General features: G+C 32.0%; 1 protein-coding gene across 2 annotated transcripts in view; it reads right to left on the bottom strand.

The window, feature by feature from the left end:
• The window catches only part of LOC134694831 (BDNF/NT-3 growth factors receptor-like), a 129,863-nt gene that overhangs the window by 70,301 nt on the left and 34,195 nt on the right, over positions 1–25,367 (bottom strand). Inside the window, exon 1 of one of the 2 annotated variants that reach the window (XM_063555899.1) lies at positions 1,874–1,985. The exons of the other annotated variant lie outside the window; for it this stretch is intronic. Coding sequence (XP_063411969.1) covers positions 1,874–1,898 — 25 coding nt within the window. The 5' untranslated portion in view covers positions 1,899–1,985. Of the gene's footprint in view, positions 1–1,873; positions 1,986–25,367 lie in introns of those variants that run through there. 2 annotated transcript variants of the gene reach the window in all.

Genomic DNA, 25,367 nt, shown 5'->3' with positions numbered 1-25,367 from the left:
CGAAAATCCTTTCTGTGATTGGACAAAATGCTGTCATGGTGGGTGATTTGGTTGTGTTTGAAAAAACGTCTCGAAAATTATATCGTGATGGAAAGCAAGTGAAAACTATAAATATTTGAACTAGATGTTACAAAGATTTATATTTTTATTAAAATAATTGTTTCTCCAAAAGCTCTTTGCATCCATGATGGCTGTTTATTCGGGACAATTATATAATTTGTAATGTACACTTTGTTGTACGAACGTACATGACTTTTAGAATGTACCTACGCATGTGAGATTTCAGCGTGGTTTTGGTGAATGTAAACAGAAAGATACTATTAACAATAGTTTCCAGCTTTTTTAACCGTGAATTAAGTTTAATGTGAACAGTAGTAAATGTATGTTTGTTTCTTGTTATTTGCACTAGATTTTTTAACAAATAAAATTTTTAGGTGCACGTGTCATCACAATATTCTTATATATGATTGCCTTAATATAATCAGACTTAGTAAAGAATTTCTTGTAGATACATTCAGATGGAGATTTTATTAAAGAGGTCCTGCATCATTAAGTCATTGTGCTTCTGAAGGTTATCGAAATGATAGTTTTAAACATATACTTAAATTTAAATACGTCGGATATCTTTTTTGAAGATAGTTCTTGTTAATACAAAGCTCACTAATTGTGTTCCTTATTAACTCAAGAAACCACATGTTTTGTTAGAAAGTAATTGCTACATGTCGATGTATTGTGTGTCAATTTTTTTGTAATTCAAAAACTGTAGCAGCCACTACTATGATGGTCATGCTTACCAGAACGTCGTTTGTTTTTAAACTAATAAAATAAGAATAACAAATCTACAGTTCTTATAACCATGCAGTTTATATTTGTCACAGTATTAGCATTATAACATAAAAGATTGTGACTGCTAACAATAACTTTAACATAATTTTGTGATTGCTTTGTTATAAAAAGTTTGCGGTGGTAAATACAACGGGAAAGGACAATTTAATCTGACAGATACTTCAAGTATTTCACAGTTTCAATGTTGACAATGGTCACGACTAAACATTTTAAAGTCCTCGACTGGTTCTAATTCAATACTATACTATTAACTAATGACAACAGTTTTCTTGTGGTTTTAACATTGTTATACTTTGATATTAAAAAAAAAGACAGGACAGGGGTTTTGAGTAAAAAAAAAAGCAGGATGAGACATTTTGCGAAAAAAATGGAAAGATAACACTTTTGATAAACTAATTAAAAAATAACAGATATTACAACTACAAAATGTGTCATCTTAACACCCCCCCCCCTTTTCCCCCTTAAAATCAATTGGTAGCTCCCTTATTTAATACTGTTCTTATCTTTTGGTTTTGGAGCTGATGCTTTTCTGCTGATTGAGACTGTATATTAATCTATAGATGTCTAGTTTAGAGATTAACCGATAGATGCCTTGTTACATACGTTATCTTTATCTAAGATATTTTGTTCAAGAACGTGTATCTGCCTAAAGATGTCTCGATATTCTAAGCTTCTATGTTACATAGATTATTTTCAATCTGTTTCAGGTAAATGCTTAAAATACATTGATGAACTTGACTTTTACAAACGCTTAACTGATCTAAAGAGTTATCTCCCTGAACCAAGGTCTACCACCTTAAGACCGTATACTAACCGATATACGCATTTTGGTCGCAGTGAAATTCACATATACCAACCCACTACTAGCTAACATTTCTAGATAACTTTGCGAAGCATAAAAAACTAATCTAATGTCTCAGACTTTTATCATGAAAGCTATCTCCAACGGCATGATATTTTTGCCATCTTTTAATTGGTATAATTAGAAAAATGAATTAAAAAAAATGAAATAAATGTGTTTGCCTACCTAAAGCAACGTTGGTGATAACCATCTTCTAGTGACTGTCTTTATGAAGTAAAATCCGATCGTTATATATATAATTGTCAGGAAATGGCTCATCCCAAATATACAATGTATATGGTATGGAAACTACGAAGATGGTGTTCCGACTAAAACATTTAAAGGTATAGCACACAATAATTGTTGTCGTCGTAATCATTAAGTTATTTATAGCAAATAATAGAAACGAGATTTTAATGATTTCAATTTAAATCACATAATTTAACCACAAAGCAGTGGACGTCCGAACGAGTAGAAAAGGACATTTAGATAACAACAAACGTCTTGGCGGGTTCTGCACTATAATTAAGGACGAAGTGTGATAACACGGAATGAAACCCTGTCATCTAATAACTGCACCTTCAATATTTGTTATTTTTAGCTTTATTTATTTTTTTACTTTTAAAAACACCCACACACTTTTATACATAGACATGCAACTTTGACTGTTCTTTCTCTTCATATATATATATAATTATTGCCGGAAGTAAACATGTTTTAGTTTAATAGTTGTCGTCGGTTTTAAATTTGACAAATTAACGCACTGTTAAGTCTGTTTTAGATTTTTGAGTTTGACTGTCCCTTTGGTAACTTTAGTCCCTCTTGTTTGCCCTCAAAACTATATCTTTTTCATAGTTGTAATTTTTTTGTGATATTTTTGATTTAATAATGAATCTATATTTTTAACAATTTTAAAATATTATTTAACCTTGCATTGTTCTCTTACGATGCACATAACATTTTCAAAATTACCTGGAACGGAATACTTATAAGTTTACAAATAGCCTATGTAAAATTATAAAAATCCATTTGGCTTTTCTTATTTAAACAAATTAGATCTCACATGTATATTGTTTCGTGTCTAAGATTTATAATTGTAGTGTATTTCACTGTTCCGAACTTTTAAATAATTGAAGTAATGTGTTGGTGTACTCAAAAACTGTTCGGAACAGTGAAAACATTACAATTATAAATCTCAAAGAAGCCATTTGGAACATTAATCAAATTGCTGAATACCATTCGGATGAAGCCTAAGAAAAACGTTCATTCATGTGTTTAAAAGTGCATCAGCAAATTAATTTCATTAAAGCTTTTTAAAGAAACAGGATTGTAATCATTTCGTGCTAAACAAACATAAACCAATATGGCGGCTAGCAACCTTGAATCAAAATTTAAAAATTACGAAGCTTAAATAATCAACACAGTTGTCGTAAACACCCTAACTGTTTTATCGTTCATCATTCTGCAATTGTTACGAGATGTACGTCAAGAAAAAAGTATTTGACAAAAACAAGAAAAAACAAAAACAAAACAATCGTCAATTCAAATATTTAACGGAAATCGTAATCAGTCAACACTATGGTGCTTTCTAGCGTACTATTTTGAGATACAGTGAAACCTCTTCGGGACTTAGATTTTGTTCGGTTTTAGCTGATGTTCGGTTTTATCAGGCTCACAACGCATACAATTTGATATGACGGTGCTTTAGAAAATGTTTGGTTTATACAGGTTTCGGGTTTAAGCCGGATTCGGTTTAACCAGGTTTAACTGCACTCGCTTTCATTAGTTCAAGTCTGTTGTTTTTGAAAATAAGTATGTTGTTTCGTAAACATGTTGGACACATTTTAAACTTTTACATATTTAGATACAGTATATGTGGGTATTTTATGCTGTTCTTTAGGTATAAGAAGATGAGGTATGAATTACAATTTTACCTATTACAATGTACATCCAAGTCATCATTTGTAAATTTAAATTTAAAACTAACCATTATAAGTTATCAACACGGAGCCTTGACTCACACCGAACAGCAAGCTAGTATAGAGAACCTAAAAAAATGACATGTGTTAAACTTGCATGTTAAACAAGTGTAAATAGTCTTAAGCACTACACCCTTCACCCTAGGGTAGTAATCCACAATTAAAGGAGGATAATACAAACCAGATGCTCCGCAGGGCGTAGCTTTATACGACCGCACAGGTTGAACCCTGAACGGTTGGGGCAAGTATGGACACAACATTCAAGCTGGATTCAGCTCTTATTTGGATTGTGATTAAATAGTTGGCACAGCATAGGTTTCTGACACAGAATGAATGTGTTCTAATGAACTTAAATTTTTTGTTTTCTCTTAGAGCAATTCACTATGCTGTTGAATATTAATCCTCTCAAAAATTGTTTGAAGAAATTTTCTTTTTATTTATGAAATTTCAAATGAGAAAAATTTAACCCAATTTTTTTAATCACATTCCCCTTTCCCTTATTCCAAAACAAATCTCAATTAAAATTTCTAATGGAGTTTGCAACAATAACTGCTCATTTAAATACATCATAAAATATTAAGATGTAAAAAAACTGCTTGTTATCACTGAATGGTAAAGATTATTTTAATTTATCAGTTGGTAGTAAAAAGCGAATATACATTGTATATTGTATATAACAAAGATTTAAGTTGATTCTGGACAAAGAAAGATAACTTCAATTAAAAAAAAATCTTGCTATTGCACAATATTGTGCAATTAGATATTTCTTGCTTACTATTCTGGACAAAGAAAGATAACTCTAATTTAACAAAAAATTGCTATTTCACAATATTGTGCAATAAGATATTTCTTGCCATTGCGCAATAATGTGCAATTGAAAAGACTTGCTATTGCACAATACTTAATATAATAATTTTAGATCCTGATTTGGACCAACTTGAAAACTGGGCCCATAATCAAAAATCTAAGTACATGTTTGGAATCAGCATATCAAAGAACCCCAAGATTTCAATTTTTGTTAAAATCAAACTAAGTTTTATTTTGGACCCTTTGGACTTTAATGTAGACCAATTTGAAAACAGGACCAAAAATGAAGAATCTACATACACAGTTAGATTTGGCATATCAAAGAACCCATTTATTCAATTTGTGATGAAATCAAACAAAGTTTAATTTTGGACCCCGATTTGGACCAACTTGAAAACTGGGCGAAAAATCAAGAATATAAGTACATTTTTAGATTGCAAATCCAAGAAAAATGCTTATTTGGGTCCCTTTTTGGCCCCTAATTCCTAAACTGTTGAAACCAAAACTCCCAAAATCTCTACCAACCTTCCTTTTGTGGTCATAAACATTGTGTTTCTTGGATTTGCACCATAACGTTAGTATAAGTAAATAGAAATCTATGAAATTTAAACACAAGGTTTATGACCATAAAAGGAAGGTTGGTATTGATTTTGGGAGTTTTGGTCCCAACAGTTTAGGAATAAGGGGCCCAAAGGGTCCAAAATTCAACTTTGTTTGATTTCATCAAAATTAAATTATTGGGGTTCTTTGACATGCTGAATCTAACTGTGTATGTAGATTCTTAACTTTTGGTCCCGTTTTCAAATTGGTCTACATTAAGGTCCAAAGGGTCCAAAATTAAACTTAGTTTGATTTTGACAAAAAATGATTCGGTTGGGTTCTTTGATACGCTGAATCTAAAAATGTACTTAGATTCTTGATTATTGGCCCAGTTTTCAAGTTGGTCCAAATCGGGGTCCAAAATTAAACTTTGTTTGATTTCATCACAAATTGAATAAATGGGGTTCTTTGATATGCCAAATCTAACTGTGTATGTAGATTCTTCATTTTTGGTCCTGTTTTCAAATTGGTCTACATTAAAGACCAAAGGGTCCAAAATAAAACTTAGTTTGATTTTAACAAAAATTGAAATTTTGGGGTTCTTTGATATGCTGATTCCAAACATGTACTTAGATTTCATTGATTTCTATATACTTGAACTAAAGTTATTGAGCGAAAACCAAGAATAATGCTTATTTGGGCCCTTTTTTGACCCCTTATTCCTAAACTGTTGAAACCAAAATTCCCAAAATCAATGCCAACCTTTCTTTTGTGGTCATAAACCTTGTGTCAAAATTTCATAGATTTCTTTTAACTTAAACTAACGTTATAGTGCGAAAACCAAGAAAATGCTTATTTGGGCCTTTTTTGGCCCCTAATTCCTAAAATGTTGGGACCAAAACTCCCAAAATCAATACCAACCTTCCTTTGGTGGTCATAAACCTTGTGTTAAAATTTGATAGATTTCTATTCACTTTTACTAAAGTTAGAGTGCGAAAACTAAAAGTATTCTGACGACGACGACGACGCAGACGACGACGCCAACGTGATAGCAATATACGACAAAAAAAAATCAAATTTTGCGGTCGTATAAAAACTGAAAACAATAATATGTCTCTGACCCTTTCCCTCGTATTTTGTTTTTCAGTTAAAATTGTAACTATGAAAGTGATTAGGAGTCTTCTATAAGGAGTTCTGCTCTGTTAAAAAATAACAATCTTTTTAAATGTCTTATTTCAATTGATTTAAATTATTATACAGTGAAACCTGTTCAAACCGAACCTCTTCGGGACTTGAGATTGTGTTCGGTTTTTGCTGATGTTCGGTTTTATCAGGTTCACAACGCATACAATTTGATATGACGGTGCTCTAAAAAATGTTTGGTTTATACAGGTTTTCGGTTAAAGCAGGATTCGGTTTAGCCAGGTTTCACTGTAATAATAAATAACTAAACTGAAAAGCAGAAAAAATGGAAGGTTTGTGATCTTTTTTATATTTAAGCCATTTAAAATTTAGAAAAATGTCTCCCTATACATTTATAAATTTAACATTGCAAGCTTCTTTTCAATAAAACAATTTAAAAAATTAATGTCATGGGGTCTTCCAATCCGATTTTATAGGGTTAGCGAGGATAAGGGAACCTAATTTGTATTGCACTACACGAATAAAACCAGAGAATATCGGATATCTAAATAAAAAAGTCTAAAACAAGATCAGTAAGAATCCGTAATGAAATCGTCATGTACTTGCAATGGTTTCGTGAATTGCCCTGTTTTTTTTAATTAAGAATTAAATGCTTCTTTTTGTAACTTTATTGGGGTGTAAAAGCGTTGACCGAAGTACATTTTGTAAAAGTTCTAAAAAATTTTGCACGGTCAACGCTTTTACACCCTATAAAGTTTAAAAAAAAACAGAAGCATTCAATAATTATAATTACATTTTTTACCTATGATCATGAAACCATGAAATTTATATTTTAATATATTTAATTCACCTGTGCACTTTATTGTTGGACCACGTGTTATCATGAATGAATTTTTTTTATTGAGTAATGCAATTGCTTTAGTAATAACATGTGATGTGCAGTTAGCCAATCAGAATAAAGTATTATAATGAAACATACATCTAATGTTATTATTGATGATTGTTTAAAAATATCTTCAAAAATGGTCAGTATATACGGACACTGATGCTCTTAAAATTTAAGTTAGAAGTTGTTTGATGTTAATTTGAAATCCATTTTCTTTGATACTAAACTCAAAAGCTAATATCGTCATGGAAATAGAACTATGATATAATGTCTTCCGACATATTAAATCTAGTTGAATTTTATTGTACTTTATGTTTCTCAATCAACTAAAAGGCATTTAAAGTTGTCCCAAGAGACAACTCTCATCATCCAAACGTAATTACAAGATAGTTCAGAATTCAATACGACAATAGGGATTTGTACGAAAGCTCTAATTTGGGCATACTCAATTCCATATAGGCATGCTAACGAAATAAGTGATTTATATATCATTATCTGCAAAAAGGGAAAGCAAACTTTTTTCGAAATGATATTTGCTGGGTTCGCTTAGGTTGCGTAGCATTCGTTTTCAATTACAAGGATACCAAACAAAATTATAAATAAAAACATATATTATATTTGGATTGATTGATTGAATGGTGTTTAACGCCACTTTCAACAATGGTATGCTATTTCGTGTCAGTCATTTTTTCTAGATGGAGGAAACTTGACTGCACAGAGAGAACTAGTCTACTGACCATCCTAATCAATTACAGCCGATTTCATCGATTGTGAAGGTAAAGGTAATATATTTGATTAGCTTCCTTGCTAGCTAAACCATGAAGTCATTACAGTGAAACCTGGCTAAACCGAATCCTGCTTTAACCGAAAACCTGTATAAACTAAATATTATATTTGGATTGATTGATTGAATGGTGTTTAACGCCACTTTCAACAATGGTATGCTATTTCGTGTCAGTCATTTTTTCTAGATGGAGGAAACTTGACTGCACAGAGAGAACTAGTCTACTGACCATCCTAATCAATTACAGCCGATTTCATCGATTGTGAAGGTAAAGGTAATATATTTGATTAGCTTACTTGCTAGCTAAACCATGAAGTCATTACAGTGAAACCTGGCTAAACCGAATCCTGCTTTAACCGAAAACCTGTATAAACTAAACATTTTTTTAGAGCACCGTCATATCAAAATGTATGCATTGTGAACCTGATAAAACCGAACATCAACAAAAACCGAACACTATCTTAAGTCCCGAAGAGGTTCAGTTTAAACAGGTTTCACTGTATTAGGTTGGGTAAACTACCCTCCCTTCAGAGTAGACTACTACGACGGATAATGAAGATGTATGTATGACTAGGCAACTTTGAAATACGTTTTTTATACCTTACCTAATAATGACTTCACGGTTCAGCTAGCAAGGGAAATAACCAAAGATATTACTTTTAGCTACATACTCATTGAAATCGGCTATAATTGATTAGGATGGTCAGTTTTCGTTCAGGTCAGAAGACTATTTTTCTCTGTACAGTCCGGCTTCCTGCACCAAGAAAAATTTATCGCAATGAAATGACACAATAATGTTGAAAGTGACCCATACTCTGTTTCTGTAGTTTTAAATAAAATGATTAACGTCACTCAATCATCTATAAATCTAAACACAGAAAACATCATATCGATAAAATTCATTTGAGTTCTTTAAGTGCTTGGGTACCCATTCACCAGAGTATGAATCGCATACACGCTTATTTATACTGGTCGTAAATATCAAGACTTTACTAAAACATACTAAAAAATAACTTCAATCTCAGATTCTGTACAAACTGTCATTTCATTTATAATTATTAGACAAACTGTATAGGTTTCATACTAAAAAAAACTAACTTTCAACCTAACTCACCCCTACAAAAAAAACAGAACAACAAGTGATTGGCCTGTAAGATTCGTTAACGTGATTTGTTTGACGTATACCGTCTGTGAGCACGCGCTGGTCATATCTTCTCGTCTGCTCAATTTAATACAGAACGGTAATGAAAAATTATTGTTCCCTTAGAACATATAAAATTGTATTTATGTATTAATATAAGATGATTGAATACTGTGCATTGCAGAAACATATTTCTAAATGTTAAATTAACTTAATGGAATACCAACGTAATGAAACGGAAATGTACTTTAGAGACCAAATTTGCATACTACTCGATGTATTATGGGTAAACAAATTCAAAATTGGGATTCCAAACATGTAAAACTCTACTGCAAACGTTGTTGTCACGAATGATGAGATTGTGTATTAAAAAGTCTGATTTTTAAAAGACAATGTTGGTATTTTAGTGTTAAATGTTAAAAATTCTTGATGGAAAACACATAGAGTTAAGGATTTTTATTGATATGTTTTAAAATAACCATGCAGCTTTTGGATGTATATTTAGATCTATAAATATAAAGTACATAAATAAAAGAACAAAACAAGTAGAAAACATGAAAGGTTTTTGTTTTACAAATTCAATTACTTAAATGAACGATATAGAATTCTTGATAGAAAACTCATAGAATTAAGGATGTTTATTGATATGTTTTAAAATAACTAGCTTTCAAATATATATTAATAAACATAAAGTATATAATAAAGGAACTAAAAAAGTAGAAAACCTGAAAGATTTAGTTGTCTTTTACATATTTAATTAGCCTTTGGAAATTTGGTGGGAAATAAACCTGTCCTGATTTTCCCAAATTACCTATTACAGAAACTATTTCAAAAATCGACTTTTAACTGCATGTAGACGTAATATATCATGAAAGTAAACTTAAAGCACTGAAGGGCGTACAAAATGTGTGCTGGCACTAAATATAGATAAAACCAGAGTATTCAGAATATCGGACAAAAAGTAATTTACAAGTCTAGCGAAAATCTTTAATACCAGACTAAGATATCGATACTATATATATAAAAAAAGAAGATGTGGTATGATTGCAAATGAGACAACTATCCACAGAAGACAAAAATGACACAGACATTAACAACATTAGGTCACCGTACATCCTTCAACAATGAGCAAAGTCCATACCGCATAGTCAGCGAACAACTTCAATACCAGACTAAGGTAAGGGAGCTACCATTTGATTTTTATGGGGGGGGGGGGGGAGCTAGGATGAAAAATTTTGTCCTGCATTTTTTTTTAGCTGTAATCTCTGTCCTGCCTTTTTTTTTTAGTTTTTCCTTACTTTTTTTACCGAAATTGTTGTCCTGACTTTTTTTTTACTCAAAACTCTGTCCTGCCTATTTTTTTTCAAAGTTCATCGTAGCCCCCCCCCCCCCCCCCCCCCCCCATACAAAACAAATGGTAGCTCCCTAACGCTACTATGATCCCTTTTTAAGGAGATGTACACAAATACTATTCAAAAGTACAAAAAAACCAGCTTGGTATCATGATCAAAATGTCCAAAAAAAATTGGTGCAGGTAGTGAGCGCCAAAATTAAATTCCTATGGAAGTAAAATTAGATAATGGTCAAATTTCTAGTGATAAAGATGAAGTTTTAAATAAATGGAAGTTTGATTTCTCTAATATGTTTAATAGAAATGATGATACATTGTAGTGATGTAAATATATGTGAAAATGATGTAGATGTTATATATGATGATATTTTAGATTGTGAAATATCTGTGGAAGAAGTATTTAATGTTTTAAAAAGTTCCAAAAATGGTAAATCACCAGGATATGACGAAATACCAGTTGAATTGTATAAGAACCAAACTATGTTAAATACACTAACTAGAGTATTCAATATTTGTTTTGACTCTGGTAAAGTTCCAGCAATGTGGTCAAAAGGGATTATAACGCCTATTCCAAAAAGCTCAACATCAGATCCGAGAGATCCCTTGTCGTACCGTGGTATAACTTTGGCACCAGTTTCCTACAAATTGTATTGTGAAGTATTGAACTCTCCACTAACATATAATCTTGATGATATTGACTTCTTATGTGACGAGCAAAATGGTTTTAGAAAAGGACGTAGTACTGTTGACCATTTAAGTACATTGGCTACTATTATAGAAACTAGAAAACTTCGTAAACAATCAACATATGTGGCATTCATTAACTTCAAAAAAGCTTACGATTGGATAAATAGAAATTTATTATTTTGTAAATTAAAAACACTTGGTATTAGTTCAAAAATGTTAAAATCACTTTATTCTCTTTATAACAATGTACAAGGTTGTGTTAAAGTAAATGGTAACTTAACCGATTGGTTTGACGTAAATTGTGGTCTAAAACAAGGGTGTATCCTTTCGCCTTTATTATTTAATATTTATAATAATGATCTTGTTGATGAGGTCAAGAAATTGAACATAGGTATAGACATTGAAAATGATAAAGTTAGCATGTTGTTATATGCAGATGATCTTGTTTTTATCACTGAGAATGAGAGTGATTTACAAAAAATATTAGATGTTTTGAATATATGGTGTTGTACTAATGACCTAACTGTTAACTTAGAAAAATCTAAAATAGTACATTTTAGAACACAGTCTGTATCTAAATCAAATTTTTCATTTTTGTTTAATGGTAACAATGTAGATATTGTTTCCCAATACACATATTTAGGTTTATTGTTTACTGAACATTTAAGCTATGATAATATGGCAAAAGCAGTTGCTAAAGCCGCCAGTAGATCGTTGGGTCTGTTAATATCCAAATGTAAAGCTAATGGTGGATTTCAATATTGTACATTTACAAAATTATTTGATACACTTGTATGATCTGTAATAGATTATGGTGCCTCTATATGGGGAACACGTGATTTTTCATGTATAAATAGTATTTAAAATAGAGCCATGCGTTTTTTCATGGGTGTAGGAAAATACGCGCCTAATATGTCTTTGTATGGTGACATGGGCTGGATGCCATGTAAAATCAAACAGTGGACTAGTGTTTTTAGAAACTGGACACGTTTTAATAAAATGAATGATGATAGAGGAAATAAAAAAGTGTTTATATGGGGTAACACATGTAAAAAAGTAAAAAATTGGCATTTTAGAGTAAAAAATAAGTTTAAAGAACTTGATATGGAATATTTGTGCAATAGTGCTATTTTGAACAAGGATTTAATTAAGAATATTGAAAATGTATGTTTTAAAAAATTTAAGGGAGAATGGTATGACAAGATTATGTCAGATAATAAAAATAAATTACGTACATATAGAATGTTTAAAAATGTATATGGCGTAGAAAATTATTTAATTTTTAATATACCAGGTAGATACAGGAGTGCTTTAGCAAAATTTAGATGCGGTGTAGCACCCATCAGAATTGAAACTGGTCGTTATGAGAATATTGATATTGAAAATAGATTATGTTTTAACTGTACTGATGACGTTGAAGATGAAAAACATGTTTTGTTAAACTGTCCTGTATATTCAGAGATTCGTAATGTTATTTTTAACCATGCTAGTATTGTTGATGAGAATTTTTTACATATGTCTGATAATGAGAAATTTATATTTCTTTTTACAAATGAAAATATGGTATTTTATACTGCCAAAATCTGCTATGAAATTTTAATAAAGCGAAAATGTATTTTATATTCGTGATAGTTGACTTAAGTTGTATTTGTATTATAATTTTTAAAAAAATGTTTTATAGTCTCTCATAACTCTTTATAGAGTGGCTCTTGTTGTTAATTTGTGTTTTAAAAAGCTGTATATTTTATATGTAACAAGTGGTGAGACTTTAATAAAGTATTTGTCTTGTCTTGTCTTGTCTTGTCCAACGTCTGTTTTTGTTCATAAATTGCTATGTCGTATCAGAATTGTTCCAGGGGAGTGGGATTAGTAGCACAATTTGATTGTTTGTTGCTTGTATTTAACTAATACTAATTTGTAACTACTATTTATTTCAAATGCAAGTCAAATAAACAACTGAATAAAACAAAATTAATATGTTGGATTGTGACTATATGATTTAAACATTTTTGAATATTGATAGTTTCTGAAGCATGTTTTAAGACCAATTAAAAGCATTTGATGTTTTAACGATGGTATACTACAGTGAAACCTGTTTATACCGAACCTCTTCGAGACTTAAGATTTTGTTCGGTTTTGGCCGATGTTCGGTTTTATCAGGTTCACAACGCATACAATTTGATATGACGGTGCTTTAGAAAATGTTTGGATTATACAGATTTTAGTTTTAAGTAGGATACGATTTAGCAAGTTTCACTGTATATATGTCTCTTTATAAAAGTCGTATGGTCATACCATTGTTTAAATAGGGCACCAGTTAGCTTAAACTGGTTGTGACGTCATGACACAGCTGTGTAATTTCAGAGCTTAATATACTTAACCGAATTAGGATAAATATCGATAAAGGTCAATTAAAAGTACATAGAAATAACCAAAAAAATATATATTATAAAGACATTAAAATCCTATTTTACTTGTCGCCCACAAATGTTTGAAATATGAAGAAGAATGAAAATGTATTTTACGAAAACTTAACCAAAACCATAAAACAAAACAAATGATCCTTCTTTTATTCATCGCCCACAAAAGTTCTTTGAAACTTTATTCGTTATATTTTCAGCTTGGTTATTATCGATACAACGGTGTAATTGAAACGTTGTAATTATTTCCTCAGACATAAATTTGATATTTATGTATGTTCTTATATATATATTTTAAGAAGAATCGTGCTTTTCCAAGAAGAAATTAAAACAAAACACTAACAGTGCCTTCTAATGATAAGGACATATATTTGTAATTATATTTTATTACAGTAAAACCTGTTTAAACCAAACCTCTTCGGGTCTTAAGATTGTCTTCGGTTTTGGTCGATGTTCGGTTTTATCAGGTTCACAACGCACGTAATTTGATATGACGGTACTTTAGAAAAATTGAATAAATAAATGTTTAGTTTATTAAGATTTTCGGTTTAGCCAGGTTTAACTGTATATATTTTAAGTCTTGGACGATTCTAAAAAGTTATTGGGTTTCATCGAGTTCTTTTGAATATAATGTGAATGGAAGATAATCAAAGGTTGAAGTCAATCAGTCCAACTATATATAATATATATAATATTTGTTTTGATTTTGCACGTTTTAAAATGATAACGAAACTTCTTAAAATATATAAAATGACGAAATCTTTTTTTCAAAGTTAATAAAATTGAAAATGGAGTTAAGGAATGTGTCAAAGAGACAACATCCCGACCAAAGAGCAGTCAACAGGCGAAGTCCACCAATGGGTCTTCAATGCAGCGAAAAACTTAACCCATCCAATGTATAAACATTTGTTTGAAGTAAAAATACTTAGTACGCCTCGTTGATCCAACTTGACATTTTCAAATCATCGTACATTTTCAGGCAGGTTTTGAATGGAATTATCACCTCTTTTTTTTGTAATTTATCAACATAATTTTCAAGAAAACACTACCTTTATATAGGTCCAATATTCGATAAGAATAATTGGTACAAATTTTTCGTGGAAGATACTCCTGTAGGCTTAGAAACTAGGGAAGAGCGAGGTTTTATCGAGCCGTACAATAGCTTCGTGCCGAATACGAAAAGATTGATACTTTCGGACACTGACCTAACATTAGATATGCACGAGTGGTTTTTTTATGAGAATTTCGACTTATTCAACTTATCGACCTTATAAAATAGAAGATGTGGTATGATTGCCAATGAGACAACTGTCCACAAGAGACCAAAGTGACACAAACATTAACAACTATAGGTCATCGTACGGCCTTCAACAATGACCAAAGCCCATACCGCATAGTCAGCTATAAAAGGCTCCGATAAGACCATGTCAAACAATTCAAACGAGAAAACTAACGGCCTTATTTACATATAAAAAAATGAACGAAAAACAAATATGTAACGCATAAACAAACGACAACCACTGAATTACAGACTCCTTACTTTGGACATGTACATACATACATTATGTGGCGGGGTTAAACATGTTAGCGGGGATCCCAGCCCTCACCTAACCATGGACAGTGGTATAACAGTACAACATAAGAATGAACTATAAAAATCAATGGGAAAATGGTTTTAAGCTGCTGCCAAAAATTGCTACACTCATGATAATGAAGATTTGAACACAAAAATAGTACTTATTTTCAAAATTCATTATATTAACTTCTGTAATTTCGATCGCCGCGATAAAGCTTTTTTGTGCTAATGCGGCGTAAAGCAACCAACAATCAATCAATGGTGTTTCCATCCTTAAACGAACCACAGACTGCATGTGAACAAATGTGACGAGACACGAAATCGACATTGCATGAAATATCCCTTTGCTGTCATATTTGATGGATAAAAACAAGATGTTTTTTTTAACTGCAGTATAAATTCATATTTCATGCCGTTCATTTGTCTGCATGTCAAAGAAAAGCGACCTGCTTCATGCAACTGACACTCGGCCAGAAATAAAATGTCGCATTTTTCACATTGGACTAACAAAATAATTCATCATCAATTGAAAAAAAGCTGAATTGTAATTTTAATTATTTATTTGTCAAAAATACGAAGCATCTTTCAAAGAAATTTAATATACTTGAATTATCGACTAAAATTCGTTCATGTCATCTAAACGCCTTTGCATTTAGTAAATGATGTATCTGTTACTAATTTTCTTGTGAAAACCTTGTTTTTGTTATGTTATTTTTGAACAACTGTCGAACAGAATTGCTTGCTAAAACGGGGGCTGATGACCGCCTCCAATTTTGGAATTTTAAATTGGATTGCTATGTCGGTGCACACGTGCAAAATTCATATCGGTTATCTTCAGGTTAAGAGAGAAATGTATATTTACCGAGATTTTGTTTGAGTGGAAAATATATAAGCTTTTATAAACATGTCATGTCTTTTAATGTTACTGTTAAAAACTGTAAACCGAACAAACAAATTGCAATAATTCATGTTTATCTTATATTTAAAAAGAGATGTCTTATATATTGACACCATTGCTTGGAAATATATAATAATTATTTCTTAAAAACTTAAAAATTGAAATATGGTTATCACTAGCTGGACTTGTCAAGTCCGGAAGTAGACCCTTGGTCAATTAAATTTGGCTGTGCGAGGTATATATTTATACACAACCGTACCCTGCCGCTTCATGCTGTTTTCGTGTTGAAAATAACTAAGAAAGAAAACATACAAAACAAATACAAACAAAGTAACAAAACAGAGGACTCTCAGGAAAATTAGTGTGAACTTCCATGGTATTATCTCCTTGTGTGATATAAAGATTATTCATTTATTTTACAAAACAAATTAAAAAAAAAGTCAAAACAAATAAAACGTTGGAGTAAAACCATAGACAAAAGAATCAAGCGACTTTATCTGATAATTTCATATTTTTCTTTCCAATTTGAAAAAGCTATAAAATCGTGTAATAGATGTACCGTTACATGCAAAGAACTCTCATATCGACCCGTCTATCATTCTTTGATTGTTTACAAAATAAGCATTTTTTTAGTTGAACTGGTGAAAAAATCCATTAGATGAATAAAAAAAAGTGTCGGATATGAAAGGTTGTCTTTTTATGAAAATATGAATTGCATCAAAATACAGTGAAACCTCTTCGGGGCTTAACATTTTGTTCTGTTTTAGCCAATGTTCGGTTTTAGCAGGTTCACAACACATACAATTTGATATGATGGTGCTCTAAAAAAAATTTGGTTTATACAGGTTTTCGGTTAAAGCAGGATTCGGTTTAGCAAGGTTTCACTGTAAAATAAATTCTTCAGTTCATGTGTCACCGCCGATAAAAATCGACAATAGTTTTATCGTACTTTAAAATGGTACCATTCTCAAAATTTACAACCGACGAATACTTCATATTATTTCTTGATTGATGGTTACATAACGTCCAGTGGCAAATGTTTCAAGTATTTTCAGGAGGAAACACATTTATGAGAAGTTCTTACCTTATACTAATACTCTCTCTGGTTAAGAAACCTTAAATACTTTGTTTTGACCTAGCCACTGATCGATCCAACAACTTCTCGAACTTGACGCTCACGAGATTGCATATGAAAAGTTATATAGAATCTCTGTATTCGGAATCCTTCTTTTTATCAATGAACCAATTGTTAAATAGTATATATAATGGAAACGGGGAATGGGTCAAAGACACAACAACTTAAACAAATAGCAGAAAATGACCCAAGGTAACCAGCCTTTTTTTTTAACGTTTATTTATAACTTTTGTATATAATACAATATTTTATTAACGTCTCACCTTTTACATAACACATTGATTAAAACAAATTACACATATGTAAAAGCCATTCATATAGAATTATGAGAGACGATTATTTACACATTCCAAACAAATTTCACACCGCTTAAAACATTAAGTATATATGTATACATTTCTGAACCCTTATATGTGTGATATATGCAAATGGCATTTTATATTTCTACAGCTGCAGTTAATTTCATTTCAATCTTAAAATAAAAATTATGTCGACTTAATGGAGCAACCATTTTACCATTCAACTTTGAAAAGTTACGGAATTTGGTTTTAGAGTCAGAAAAGAAGCAATTATCCGCCCCCCCCCCCCCCCCCCGCCCCCCGCCCCCTTTCCCATTTTGAAGTCTTATATTTCTACAACGTCAGTTAATTTCATTTGAATAATTGAAACATATGACGATTCTGTTAAAACTAAGATGAACATCATTGTCAATCGTTAATTCGTTGAATCATCGAATAAGAAGATGTGAATGAGGGTCTATATGGTGTTAATAGAATACATAATAATAGCTAATATAAATGATAATGAAAGAAAAATAACCAAGAGCAAATAGAATAATTAGGTGCTAAATTGTAAAAAAAAAATTGAGATAGTAGAACAATCAAGTAACAAAATACTGATTACAGAAACGAATTTTTAAAAGGATAAAGAAATCACAGAATTAATTACAGAAAATCCAATAGAAAATTGATGTAAAATTTACAAAATAAGCGAAATTTTTAGAGATTAAAAAGATATCCTTAAGATTTATATAATTCAAAAAAATATCGGCCCCCATCCTGACCCTCACGAATGTCTTCTGCTAATGTCGATCAAAATTACTTCATCAAAAAGGTTGAAGGACACATAAAGATTGTCAGATGTAGGAATTACATATTCAGGCCTAAATGACAAGTCTGTAACAAGCTGTACTGCAATTATTTTTGTCGATTATTGTTAAGCCGATTGATTTTGTTCAAACTGCTATTTTATTATCATATATAGTTAAAACCCTTTACTTGATGGAGGGGTTTTGTAAGTTAAGTCATTAGTTTGACTATAATTCAAGGATGGTTGTTATTGTTATGTATAAGTAAGTGATAGTGGCCATTTGATATTAAGCTGATCGTTTAACGATCTAGTGACATTCGCCACTGCCACCAAACGCTACATTTCTAATTTTCAAAATTATCCACAGAGCATTCTATTTCGTTCCCCCCTGAAATGTGTTCGCGGGATTTTCGCCTTGTGTTCAGGACCCATGAATAGCCTTTCTGCTGTTTTCTGCTCTTTTGTCGGGTTGTCGTCTCTTTAACACATTCCTAATTTCTATTTGCACTTTTACGTCATTTAATCTATGATGAAGGGATGTTTCATTAGCAATCGAACCACATCTTCGAATATGTATAATGAATGTTCAAATCATCATAACACGGAGACACACATCATAGAGGACTCTGACAAACGAAAGCAAATTGTATAGAGGCCACTCCTATATAAAATTATGCATAGACTTAAGGTTCATCATAACAAATGGACAAATATGGCCGAATTTTTAACTAAAAAATTACTCTTGAGTGCAGACTTACCTGTGCAGTTTGGAAAGTTTTAAGGCCTAGCATCCACTAGATATATAAAAGTTAAATGTATTTTACATATCAGAAAGATGAAATCTTTTTTGAATTTTGATGGGCATTTTTTTTCCTTCATGCATTAGGTGTGAAAATTAACTAAGTTGTGGAACAACTTTGAGATGTTCCTTCAGATAAAAACAGGTTTGTATTGTTTTGATTGTCCTTAATTGACATGGACAGTAGGTATTTTCTCGAATATAGGTGAGTTAAAGATTTTGTCTGAGCATGCTGAGTGGACAATATCAGAGTAATTCAGGTGTTTGTTTATTTTCACACCTTCTGCAGAAAGGAAAAAAAAAAATGCCCATCAAAAACCAGAGAAGATTTAAGCTTTCTTAAACACAAAATGGATTTAACTTTTATATATCAAGTGGATGCTAGGCCTTAAAACTTTCCAAACAGCACAGGTAAGTCTGTACATAGAATAAATTTTAAGGTGAAAATACGGCCATATTTGTCCATTTGTTATGATGAACCTTAATATAGTATAAAATTGAGAATGGAAATGGAGAATGTGTCAACAAAACAACAACCCGACCAAAGACCAAATACCAGGACTACATGAAGTTGTATCGCATGCAAACGCAAAATTCGAGTTTCTCGGTGAAGAAAAACAAATCTGTCATTATGGAACCAATTATGTACTTTCAGTAGTATCCTGTAATTAAAAACTTTCCAGTCTTAGCATTTTTTTTCTTCACTTTAATCTTTTTAATTAAAAAAACTAAAATAGTGTTGTACGTGGGGACGGACATGATACTCAAAAACAAAGTTGGCGTTTTCGTGTCGGATACATCATATTAGACATGTGTATTAGATGTTAAACAAAATTATTCAAACGAAATCAAACGTGTCACCCACATCTCGATCCAAAAAATTATCAATCAATCTCTTTTTCAATTATTTATCTATTTCAAATAAACCAAGGGACGTTTCAATTCCCACCTTGTGAAACTGATAATAGCAATAATCAATAATTAAATACTATAAAAGGAAGGTCTTAATAGTTTTGGTGCTTTCTGTGACGTCCGCGACTAACAAATTGGAGTGAAGATGGATATTTTTTTGTGATTTACTAGTAATAGAACTAATCATCTATTGAAATTGAATTACTCAAGAGATTTTTCTGTAATGTTATAGTTAAAAAATGTCATCTGTTTGTTGTTATGTGATATATCTTTTTAATGAATATTAACGAGTAATTTCACATTTATACCCTCAAGTGAAACAATCAGTCAGAATTATATCTTTGTACATGTATGTTACGAAAACAAACAAACAGACGCAAAAAAAAAACAATAACAAAATCCAGATACTTCCTGCAACCACGACATTTCATTTTACGCATCATATACAGTAAATGTATAATATTACAATAATAATGAATGTGTAGAAAGTTTGCAATCGTATATAAATGGCATGTTTCTTACCGGCCGTTTTAAATACATACATTTTAATTTGTGAAGTAGATTTCAGATAGAGTATAATAATTATAATAATGATAACATCTACCTAGAATCACGACAAAAAGCATGTTAAATTCCTTTAATTGTGGGAGATAACTCTGTAAAGTCAGTTAAACGTTTTAATTACGTTGTGTTGTAAAAGGCATATTAAGCTTCTCATTGATCAAAGATGGTGTTTGTCAAACTGCCATATAAACCAGTGTAATTTTTCTGACAAAACGGTTGGTTCAAAATTTTATATTTCTGTTAAAGGGTCACTTTGACCAAATTTTATGAAAATAAAACGAGCCAAATTAATTTAAGTGAAAATGTTAGGTACCACCTTATAGTTTATGAGCTTCGGTACTTCCTTGGAAGTTAGCAATCTAAATGCAAAAAAAACCCGCTTTCTTATATCTGGATTTTTTATTCCAAGAATGCTTTATGAAAGCTCCCCACAAATAACAAGTTGGAATTTACACCGAAAGACACGTGTTTTTGGCCACCCCAACTCAGCATTAAAAGAGGGTTCCGAAACAAAATATTCATAAGGCCAAATTAAGAAATGAATTGACGAATATTTAAAACAAAACATTCCAGAAAAAGTCGTCCAAATCTTGCTGAATATAGAAATAAGAAGATGCGGTATGATTGTAAATAAAGTAACTGTCCACCAATGACCAAATGATATAGAAGTTAACCACTATAGGTCATCGTACGGTCTTCAACAATGAACAAAACCCAAACCGCATAGTCAACTATAAAAGTCCCCAAAATGATAAATGTAAAACAATTCAACCGAGAAAACTTATGTTCTGGTTTATGTACAAAACAATGAACGAAAAAAACAAATATAAATCAAATCAAATCAAATCAAATATTCCAGTCAGGGTCAAACAGGGGCCATTTGCAATTAATATAATACACAGCAACACACGACAGTCACTAACTAGCAGACTCCGTTCGGCAATCCTCGGTAGAATCCGCCAACACACGACAGTCACTAAATAGCAGATTCCATTCGGCAATCGTCGGTAGAATCCGCCAACACACGACAGTCACTAAATAGCAGATTCCATTCGGCAATCGTCGGTAGAATCCAACAACACACGACAGTCACTAAATAGCAGATTCCATTCGGCAATCGTCGGTAGAATCCGCCAACACACGACAGTCACTAAATAGCAGATTCCATTCGGCAATCGTCGGTAGAATCCGCCAACACACGACAGTCACTAAATAGCAAACTCCATTCGGCAATCGTCGGTAGAATCCGCCAACACACGACAGTCACTAAATAGCAGACTCCTTTCGGCAATCGTCGGTAGCATCCGCCAAAACACGACAGTCACTAAATAGCAGACTCCATTCGGCAATCGTCGGTAGAATCCGCTATTCTCATTCTACCCTATTTTAGATGAGGATACGGCATCGGCCGAGTAAAGACGAATGCAGCAGACTCCTGATTTTCGACAGGTGCATACCGAATGTTAAGCATTTAATGTATATGCTTTCAGATAGAAAACGTAACAAACCTAATTGGCCGTTTCAGAATTTAAAGCATCATGGGTAATTTGATTGTTCGTTACCTAAAGTGAAAATAACGTTACGTTATTGGTTGAATTTCCATTGTTTATCACGTTTTAAACAAATAAAAACGCTTTGATGTTCGCTTTTGAAAATATTACCCAGGATGCATTAGATTCTAACAAATAGTAAATTCATAGAAAATAGCAGACTACTATATAAGACATATAATGACATGTAGCTACTTTATCAATGAAAGAATAAATCTGTTTCCCCCTTTTTGTCATGAAAATGTTAACATTTATAAGTTTGAACAGCTATTTACTTCCAACAATGTAATTGTATTAGAAAAAACTATGTAATTTTTTTAAGAACGTCCAAGAGAAGGTCGTTCCTCCAGGTTAGAACTTCTTAGTATTACTGTATATATGTATATGTAATTCACACAAACTGTATAAGTTTGTACAAATGTATATTGTTAATATGTATATGTTCTCTGTAACAATTGTTTTAAGAGAATAAAGTACAGCGAAACCTGGCTAAACAGAACCTCTTCGGGACTTTAGATTTTGTTCGGTTTTTGCCGTTGTTCGGTTTTATCAGGTGCACAACGCATACGCATTGATGACAGTGCTTAATAACATGTTTGGTTTATGCAGGATTCGGTTTAGTCAGGTTTCACTGTATTCATTCATTCACTTTGTTATGAACGTACATCACTTTTCCATACATCACGTTTTGTCGTGCATTGTTTGTTGCATTTTGTTATCTCAAAAGAAAAACAAAAAACAAATTGAAGTTAATAAGGTTTTAACGCCACAAACGCCCTCTGGTAATTATTGGTGTTAAGTTAGCATTAAGTTCGCCCTTCATCGCTTAGCCGCATCAAATACAATTATAACTGCATCGTTTTAATAGAAGGTGATGATTTAACAACGTTAGATGCACGACAATCACCATCAATTAGTTCAAACTTTTAAATATATACAGTGAAACCTGGCTAGACCGAATCCTACTTAAATCGAAAACCTGTATAAACCAAACATTAAATTTTTCTAAAACACCGTCATATGACATTGTATGCGTTGTGAACCTGATAAAACCAAACATCAGACAAAACCGATCAAAATCTTATTTCCCGAAGAGGTTCGGTTTAAATAGGTTTCATTGTAATTTCAATGAAATGTTTTGTTGAACGTGGGTTTTTATATTTGTAGAGGGGATTTATTGTTCACAAGTTATAACTGTACTGTAAATATTCTAAAAATAGACATGGAGTAAAATATGCAACATTACTGCAAAATTAAAAACTTAAATTGAAACAACAATCATTGATTTTTTTTTTATTTCGAGTCAAATTGATTTACCCCAATTTCAGGATTTTAAGGCGATCAAAATTAAATAATTATACGTGGGAGAAATACAGCTTTGACTATAAGGATTGTTTGACCTATTTGAGACAAATGTTTATTATCAGGTGGTTTACAATTGATCCCGCTAACTTCCAAAGGGTTTGGCTTAAGTCTGCGTGGCAACAGTGTTCCACTTAATGTCAGAAGTAGGGATAGTCGTTGAAGGATCGTTGGAGCACATGTCACATGTTGAACCGGAAGACAATGCAAGTCTTTTAATGAATAATTTATGATCTTTAAATGTCTTTTATGTTTTTTGTTGAGAAAAAAACAGACCAAAAACTATTGAAGAAAGTGACATCTTCAAGTCGAAATACAAGAAAGTCGCATCCACAGAACAAATATAGTTAAATTACATTTACAAGACAAAAGGGAAAATAGTGACACCTGCATGTCAAAATATTGATTGTTTGTTGACTGCTTTTCGTCAAGTGGCAACTATATCATGCACTTTCAGGATGATACAAGTCAAAAGACTAGAATGTCACATCCATCGACCAAAGATGGTGAAATGATATGTACGAGTCAAAATGAAAAAGAATGAAACCTACAAGTCAAAAGATTGATGATTGCTAAACGTCCAGTGGCAAATACTTCATGCACTTTCAGGATGATACCAGTCAAAAGACCAGAATGTCACATCCATCGACCAAAGATGGTGAAATGATATGTACGAGTCAAAATGAAAAAGAATGAAACCTACAAGTCAAAAGATTGTTGATTGCTAAACGTCCAGTGGCAAATATTTCACGCACTTTCAGGATGATACAAGTCAAAAGACCAGAATGTCACATTCATCGACCAAAGATGGTGAAATGATATGTTGATTGTTGGTTGCTTTTCGTCCAGTGGCAACTATGTCATATATTTTCATGACGATTAAAGTCAAAAGACCAGAAGGTCATATTCGCAGACGTAGAGACAGAGAGCTGTAATTGATAAGAATAATCAAAATTCGACGGAGTGACACCTACAGGCTAAAAAGCGTCTCATAACATGTAATGTGTTTTTGTTGTCTGACAGCCCTTAGGCAATAAGTTTAATCACCCACCCAATTTTTGGTGGGGTTCGTGTTGCTCAGTTTTTATATGTCTACGATGTATTGTGTGTACTATTGTTTGACTGTTTGTCTCTGGCGTTGTCAGTTAATTTTCTCCTTATATAAGTTTAAATGCCTCAGTCTTTCAACCGTATATTTCGACTCTCTAAACATGACAAATCAAAATATAAAAGATTTACATCATAAAGCGTAAAGTTGGAGAAAAGGACAACTACAGTTTAAAACACGAGAAAGTGATATATCAGACGTACACTTCAAAACACAATTAAGTGATATCTGAGACATACACTTCAAAACACAATTAAGTGATATCTCAGACGTAAACTTCAAAACACAAGCAAGTGATATATAAGACGTACACTTCAAAACACGAGAAAGTGATATCTCAGACGTACACTTCAAAACACAATTAAGTGATATCTCAGACGTACACTTCAAGACACAAGCAAGAGATATCTGAGACATACACTTCAAAACACAATTAAGTGATATCTCAGACGTACACTTCAAAACACAACAAAGTGATATCTCAGACGTACAGTTAAAAACACAAGAAAGTGATATATCAGACGTACACTTCAAAACACGAGAAAGCCATATCTCTGATGTTCACTTCAAACACTAGATCGACCTGAATATGCATGAAATATTTGCCACTGGACGTTAAGCAACCAACAATCAACAATCAATCAAACACTAGAAAGTGATTAAACACAAGAAAGTGATATATCAGACGTACACTACAAAACACAAGAAACTGATATATCAGACGTACACTTCAAAAAACAAAAAAGTGATATCTCAGACGTACACTTCAAACACTAGAAAGAGATTAAACACAAGAAAGTGATATCTCAGACGTACACTTCAAAACACAATTAAGTGATATCTCAGACGTACACTTCAAAACACAAGCAAGTGATATCTCAGACGTATACTTCAAAACACAATCAAGTGATATCTCAGACATACACTACAAAACACAATCAAGTGATAT

This window comes from Mytilus trossulus, chromosome 13 (assembly GCF_036588685.1).
Source record: "Mytilus trossulus isolate FHL-02 chromosome 13, PNRI_Mtr1.1.1.hap1, whole genome shotgun sequence".
In the NCBI taxonomy this organism is placed as follows: domain Eukaryota; kingdom Metazoa; phylum Mollusca; class Bivalvia; order Mytilida; family Mytilidae; genus Mytilus; species Mytilus trossulus.
This window is presented reverse-complemented; position numbering and strand designations above follow the sequence as displayed.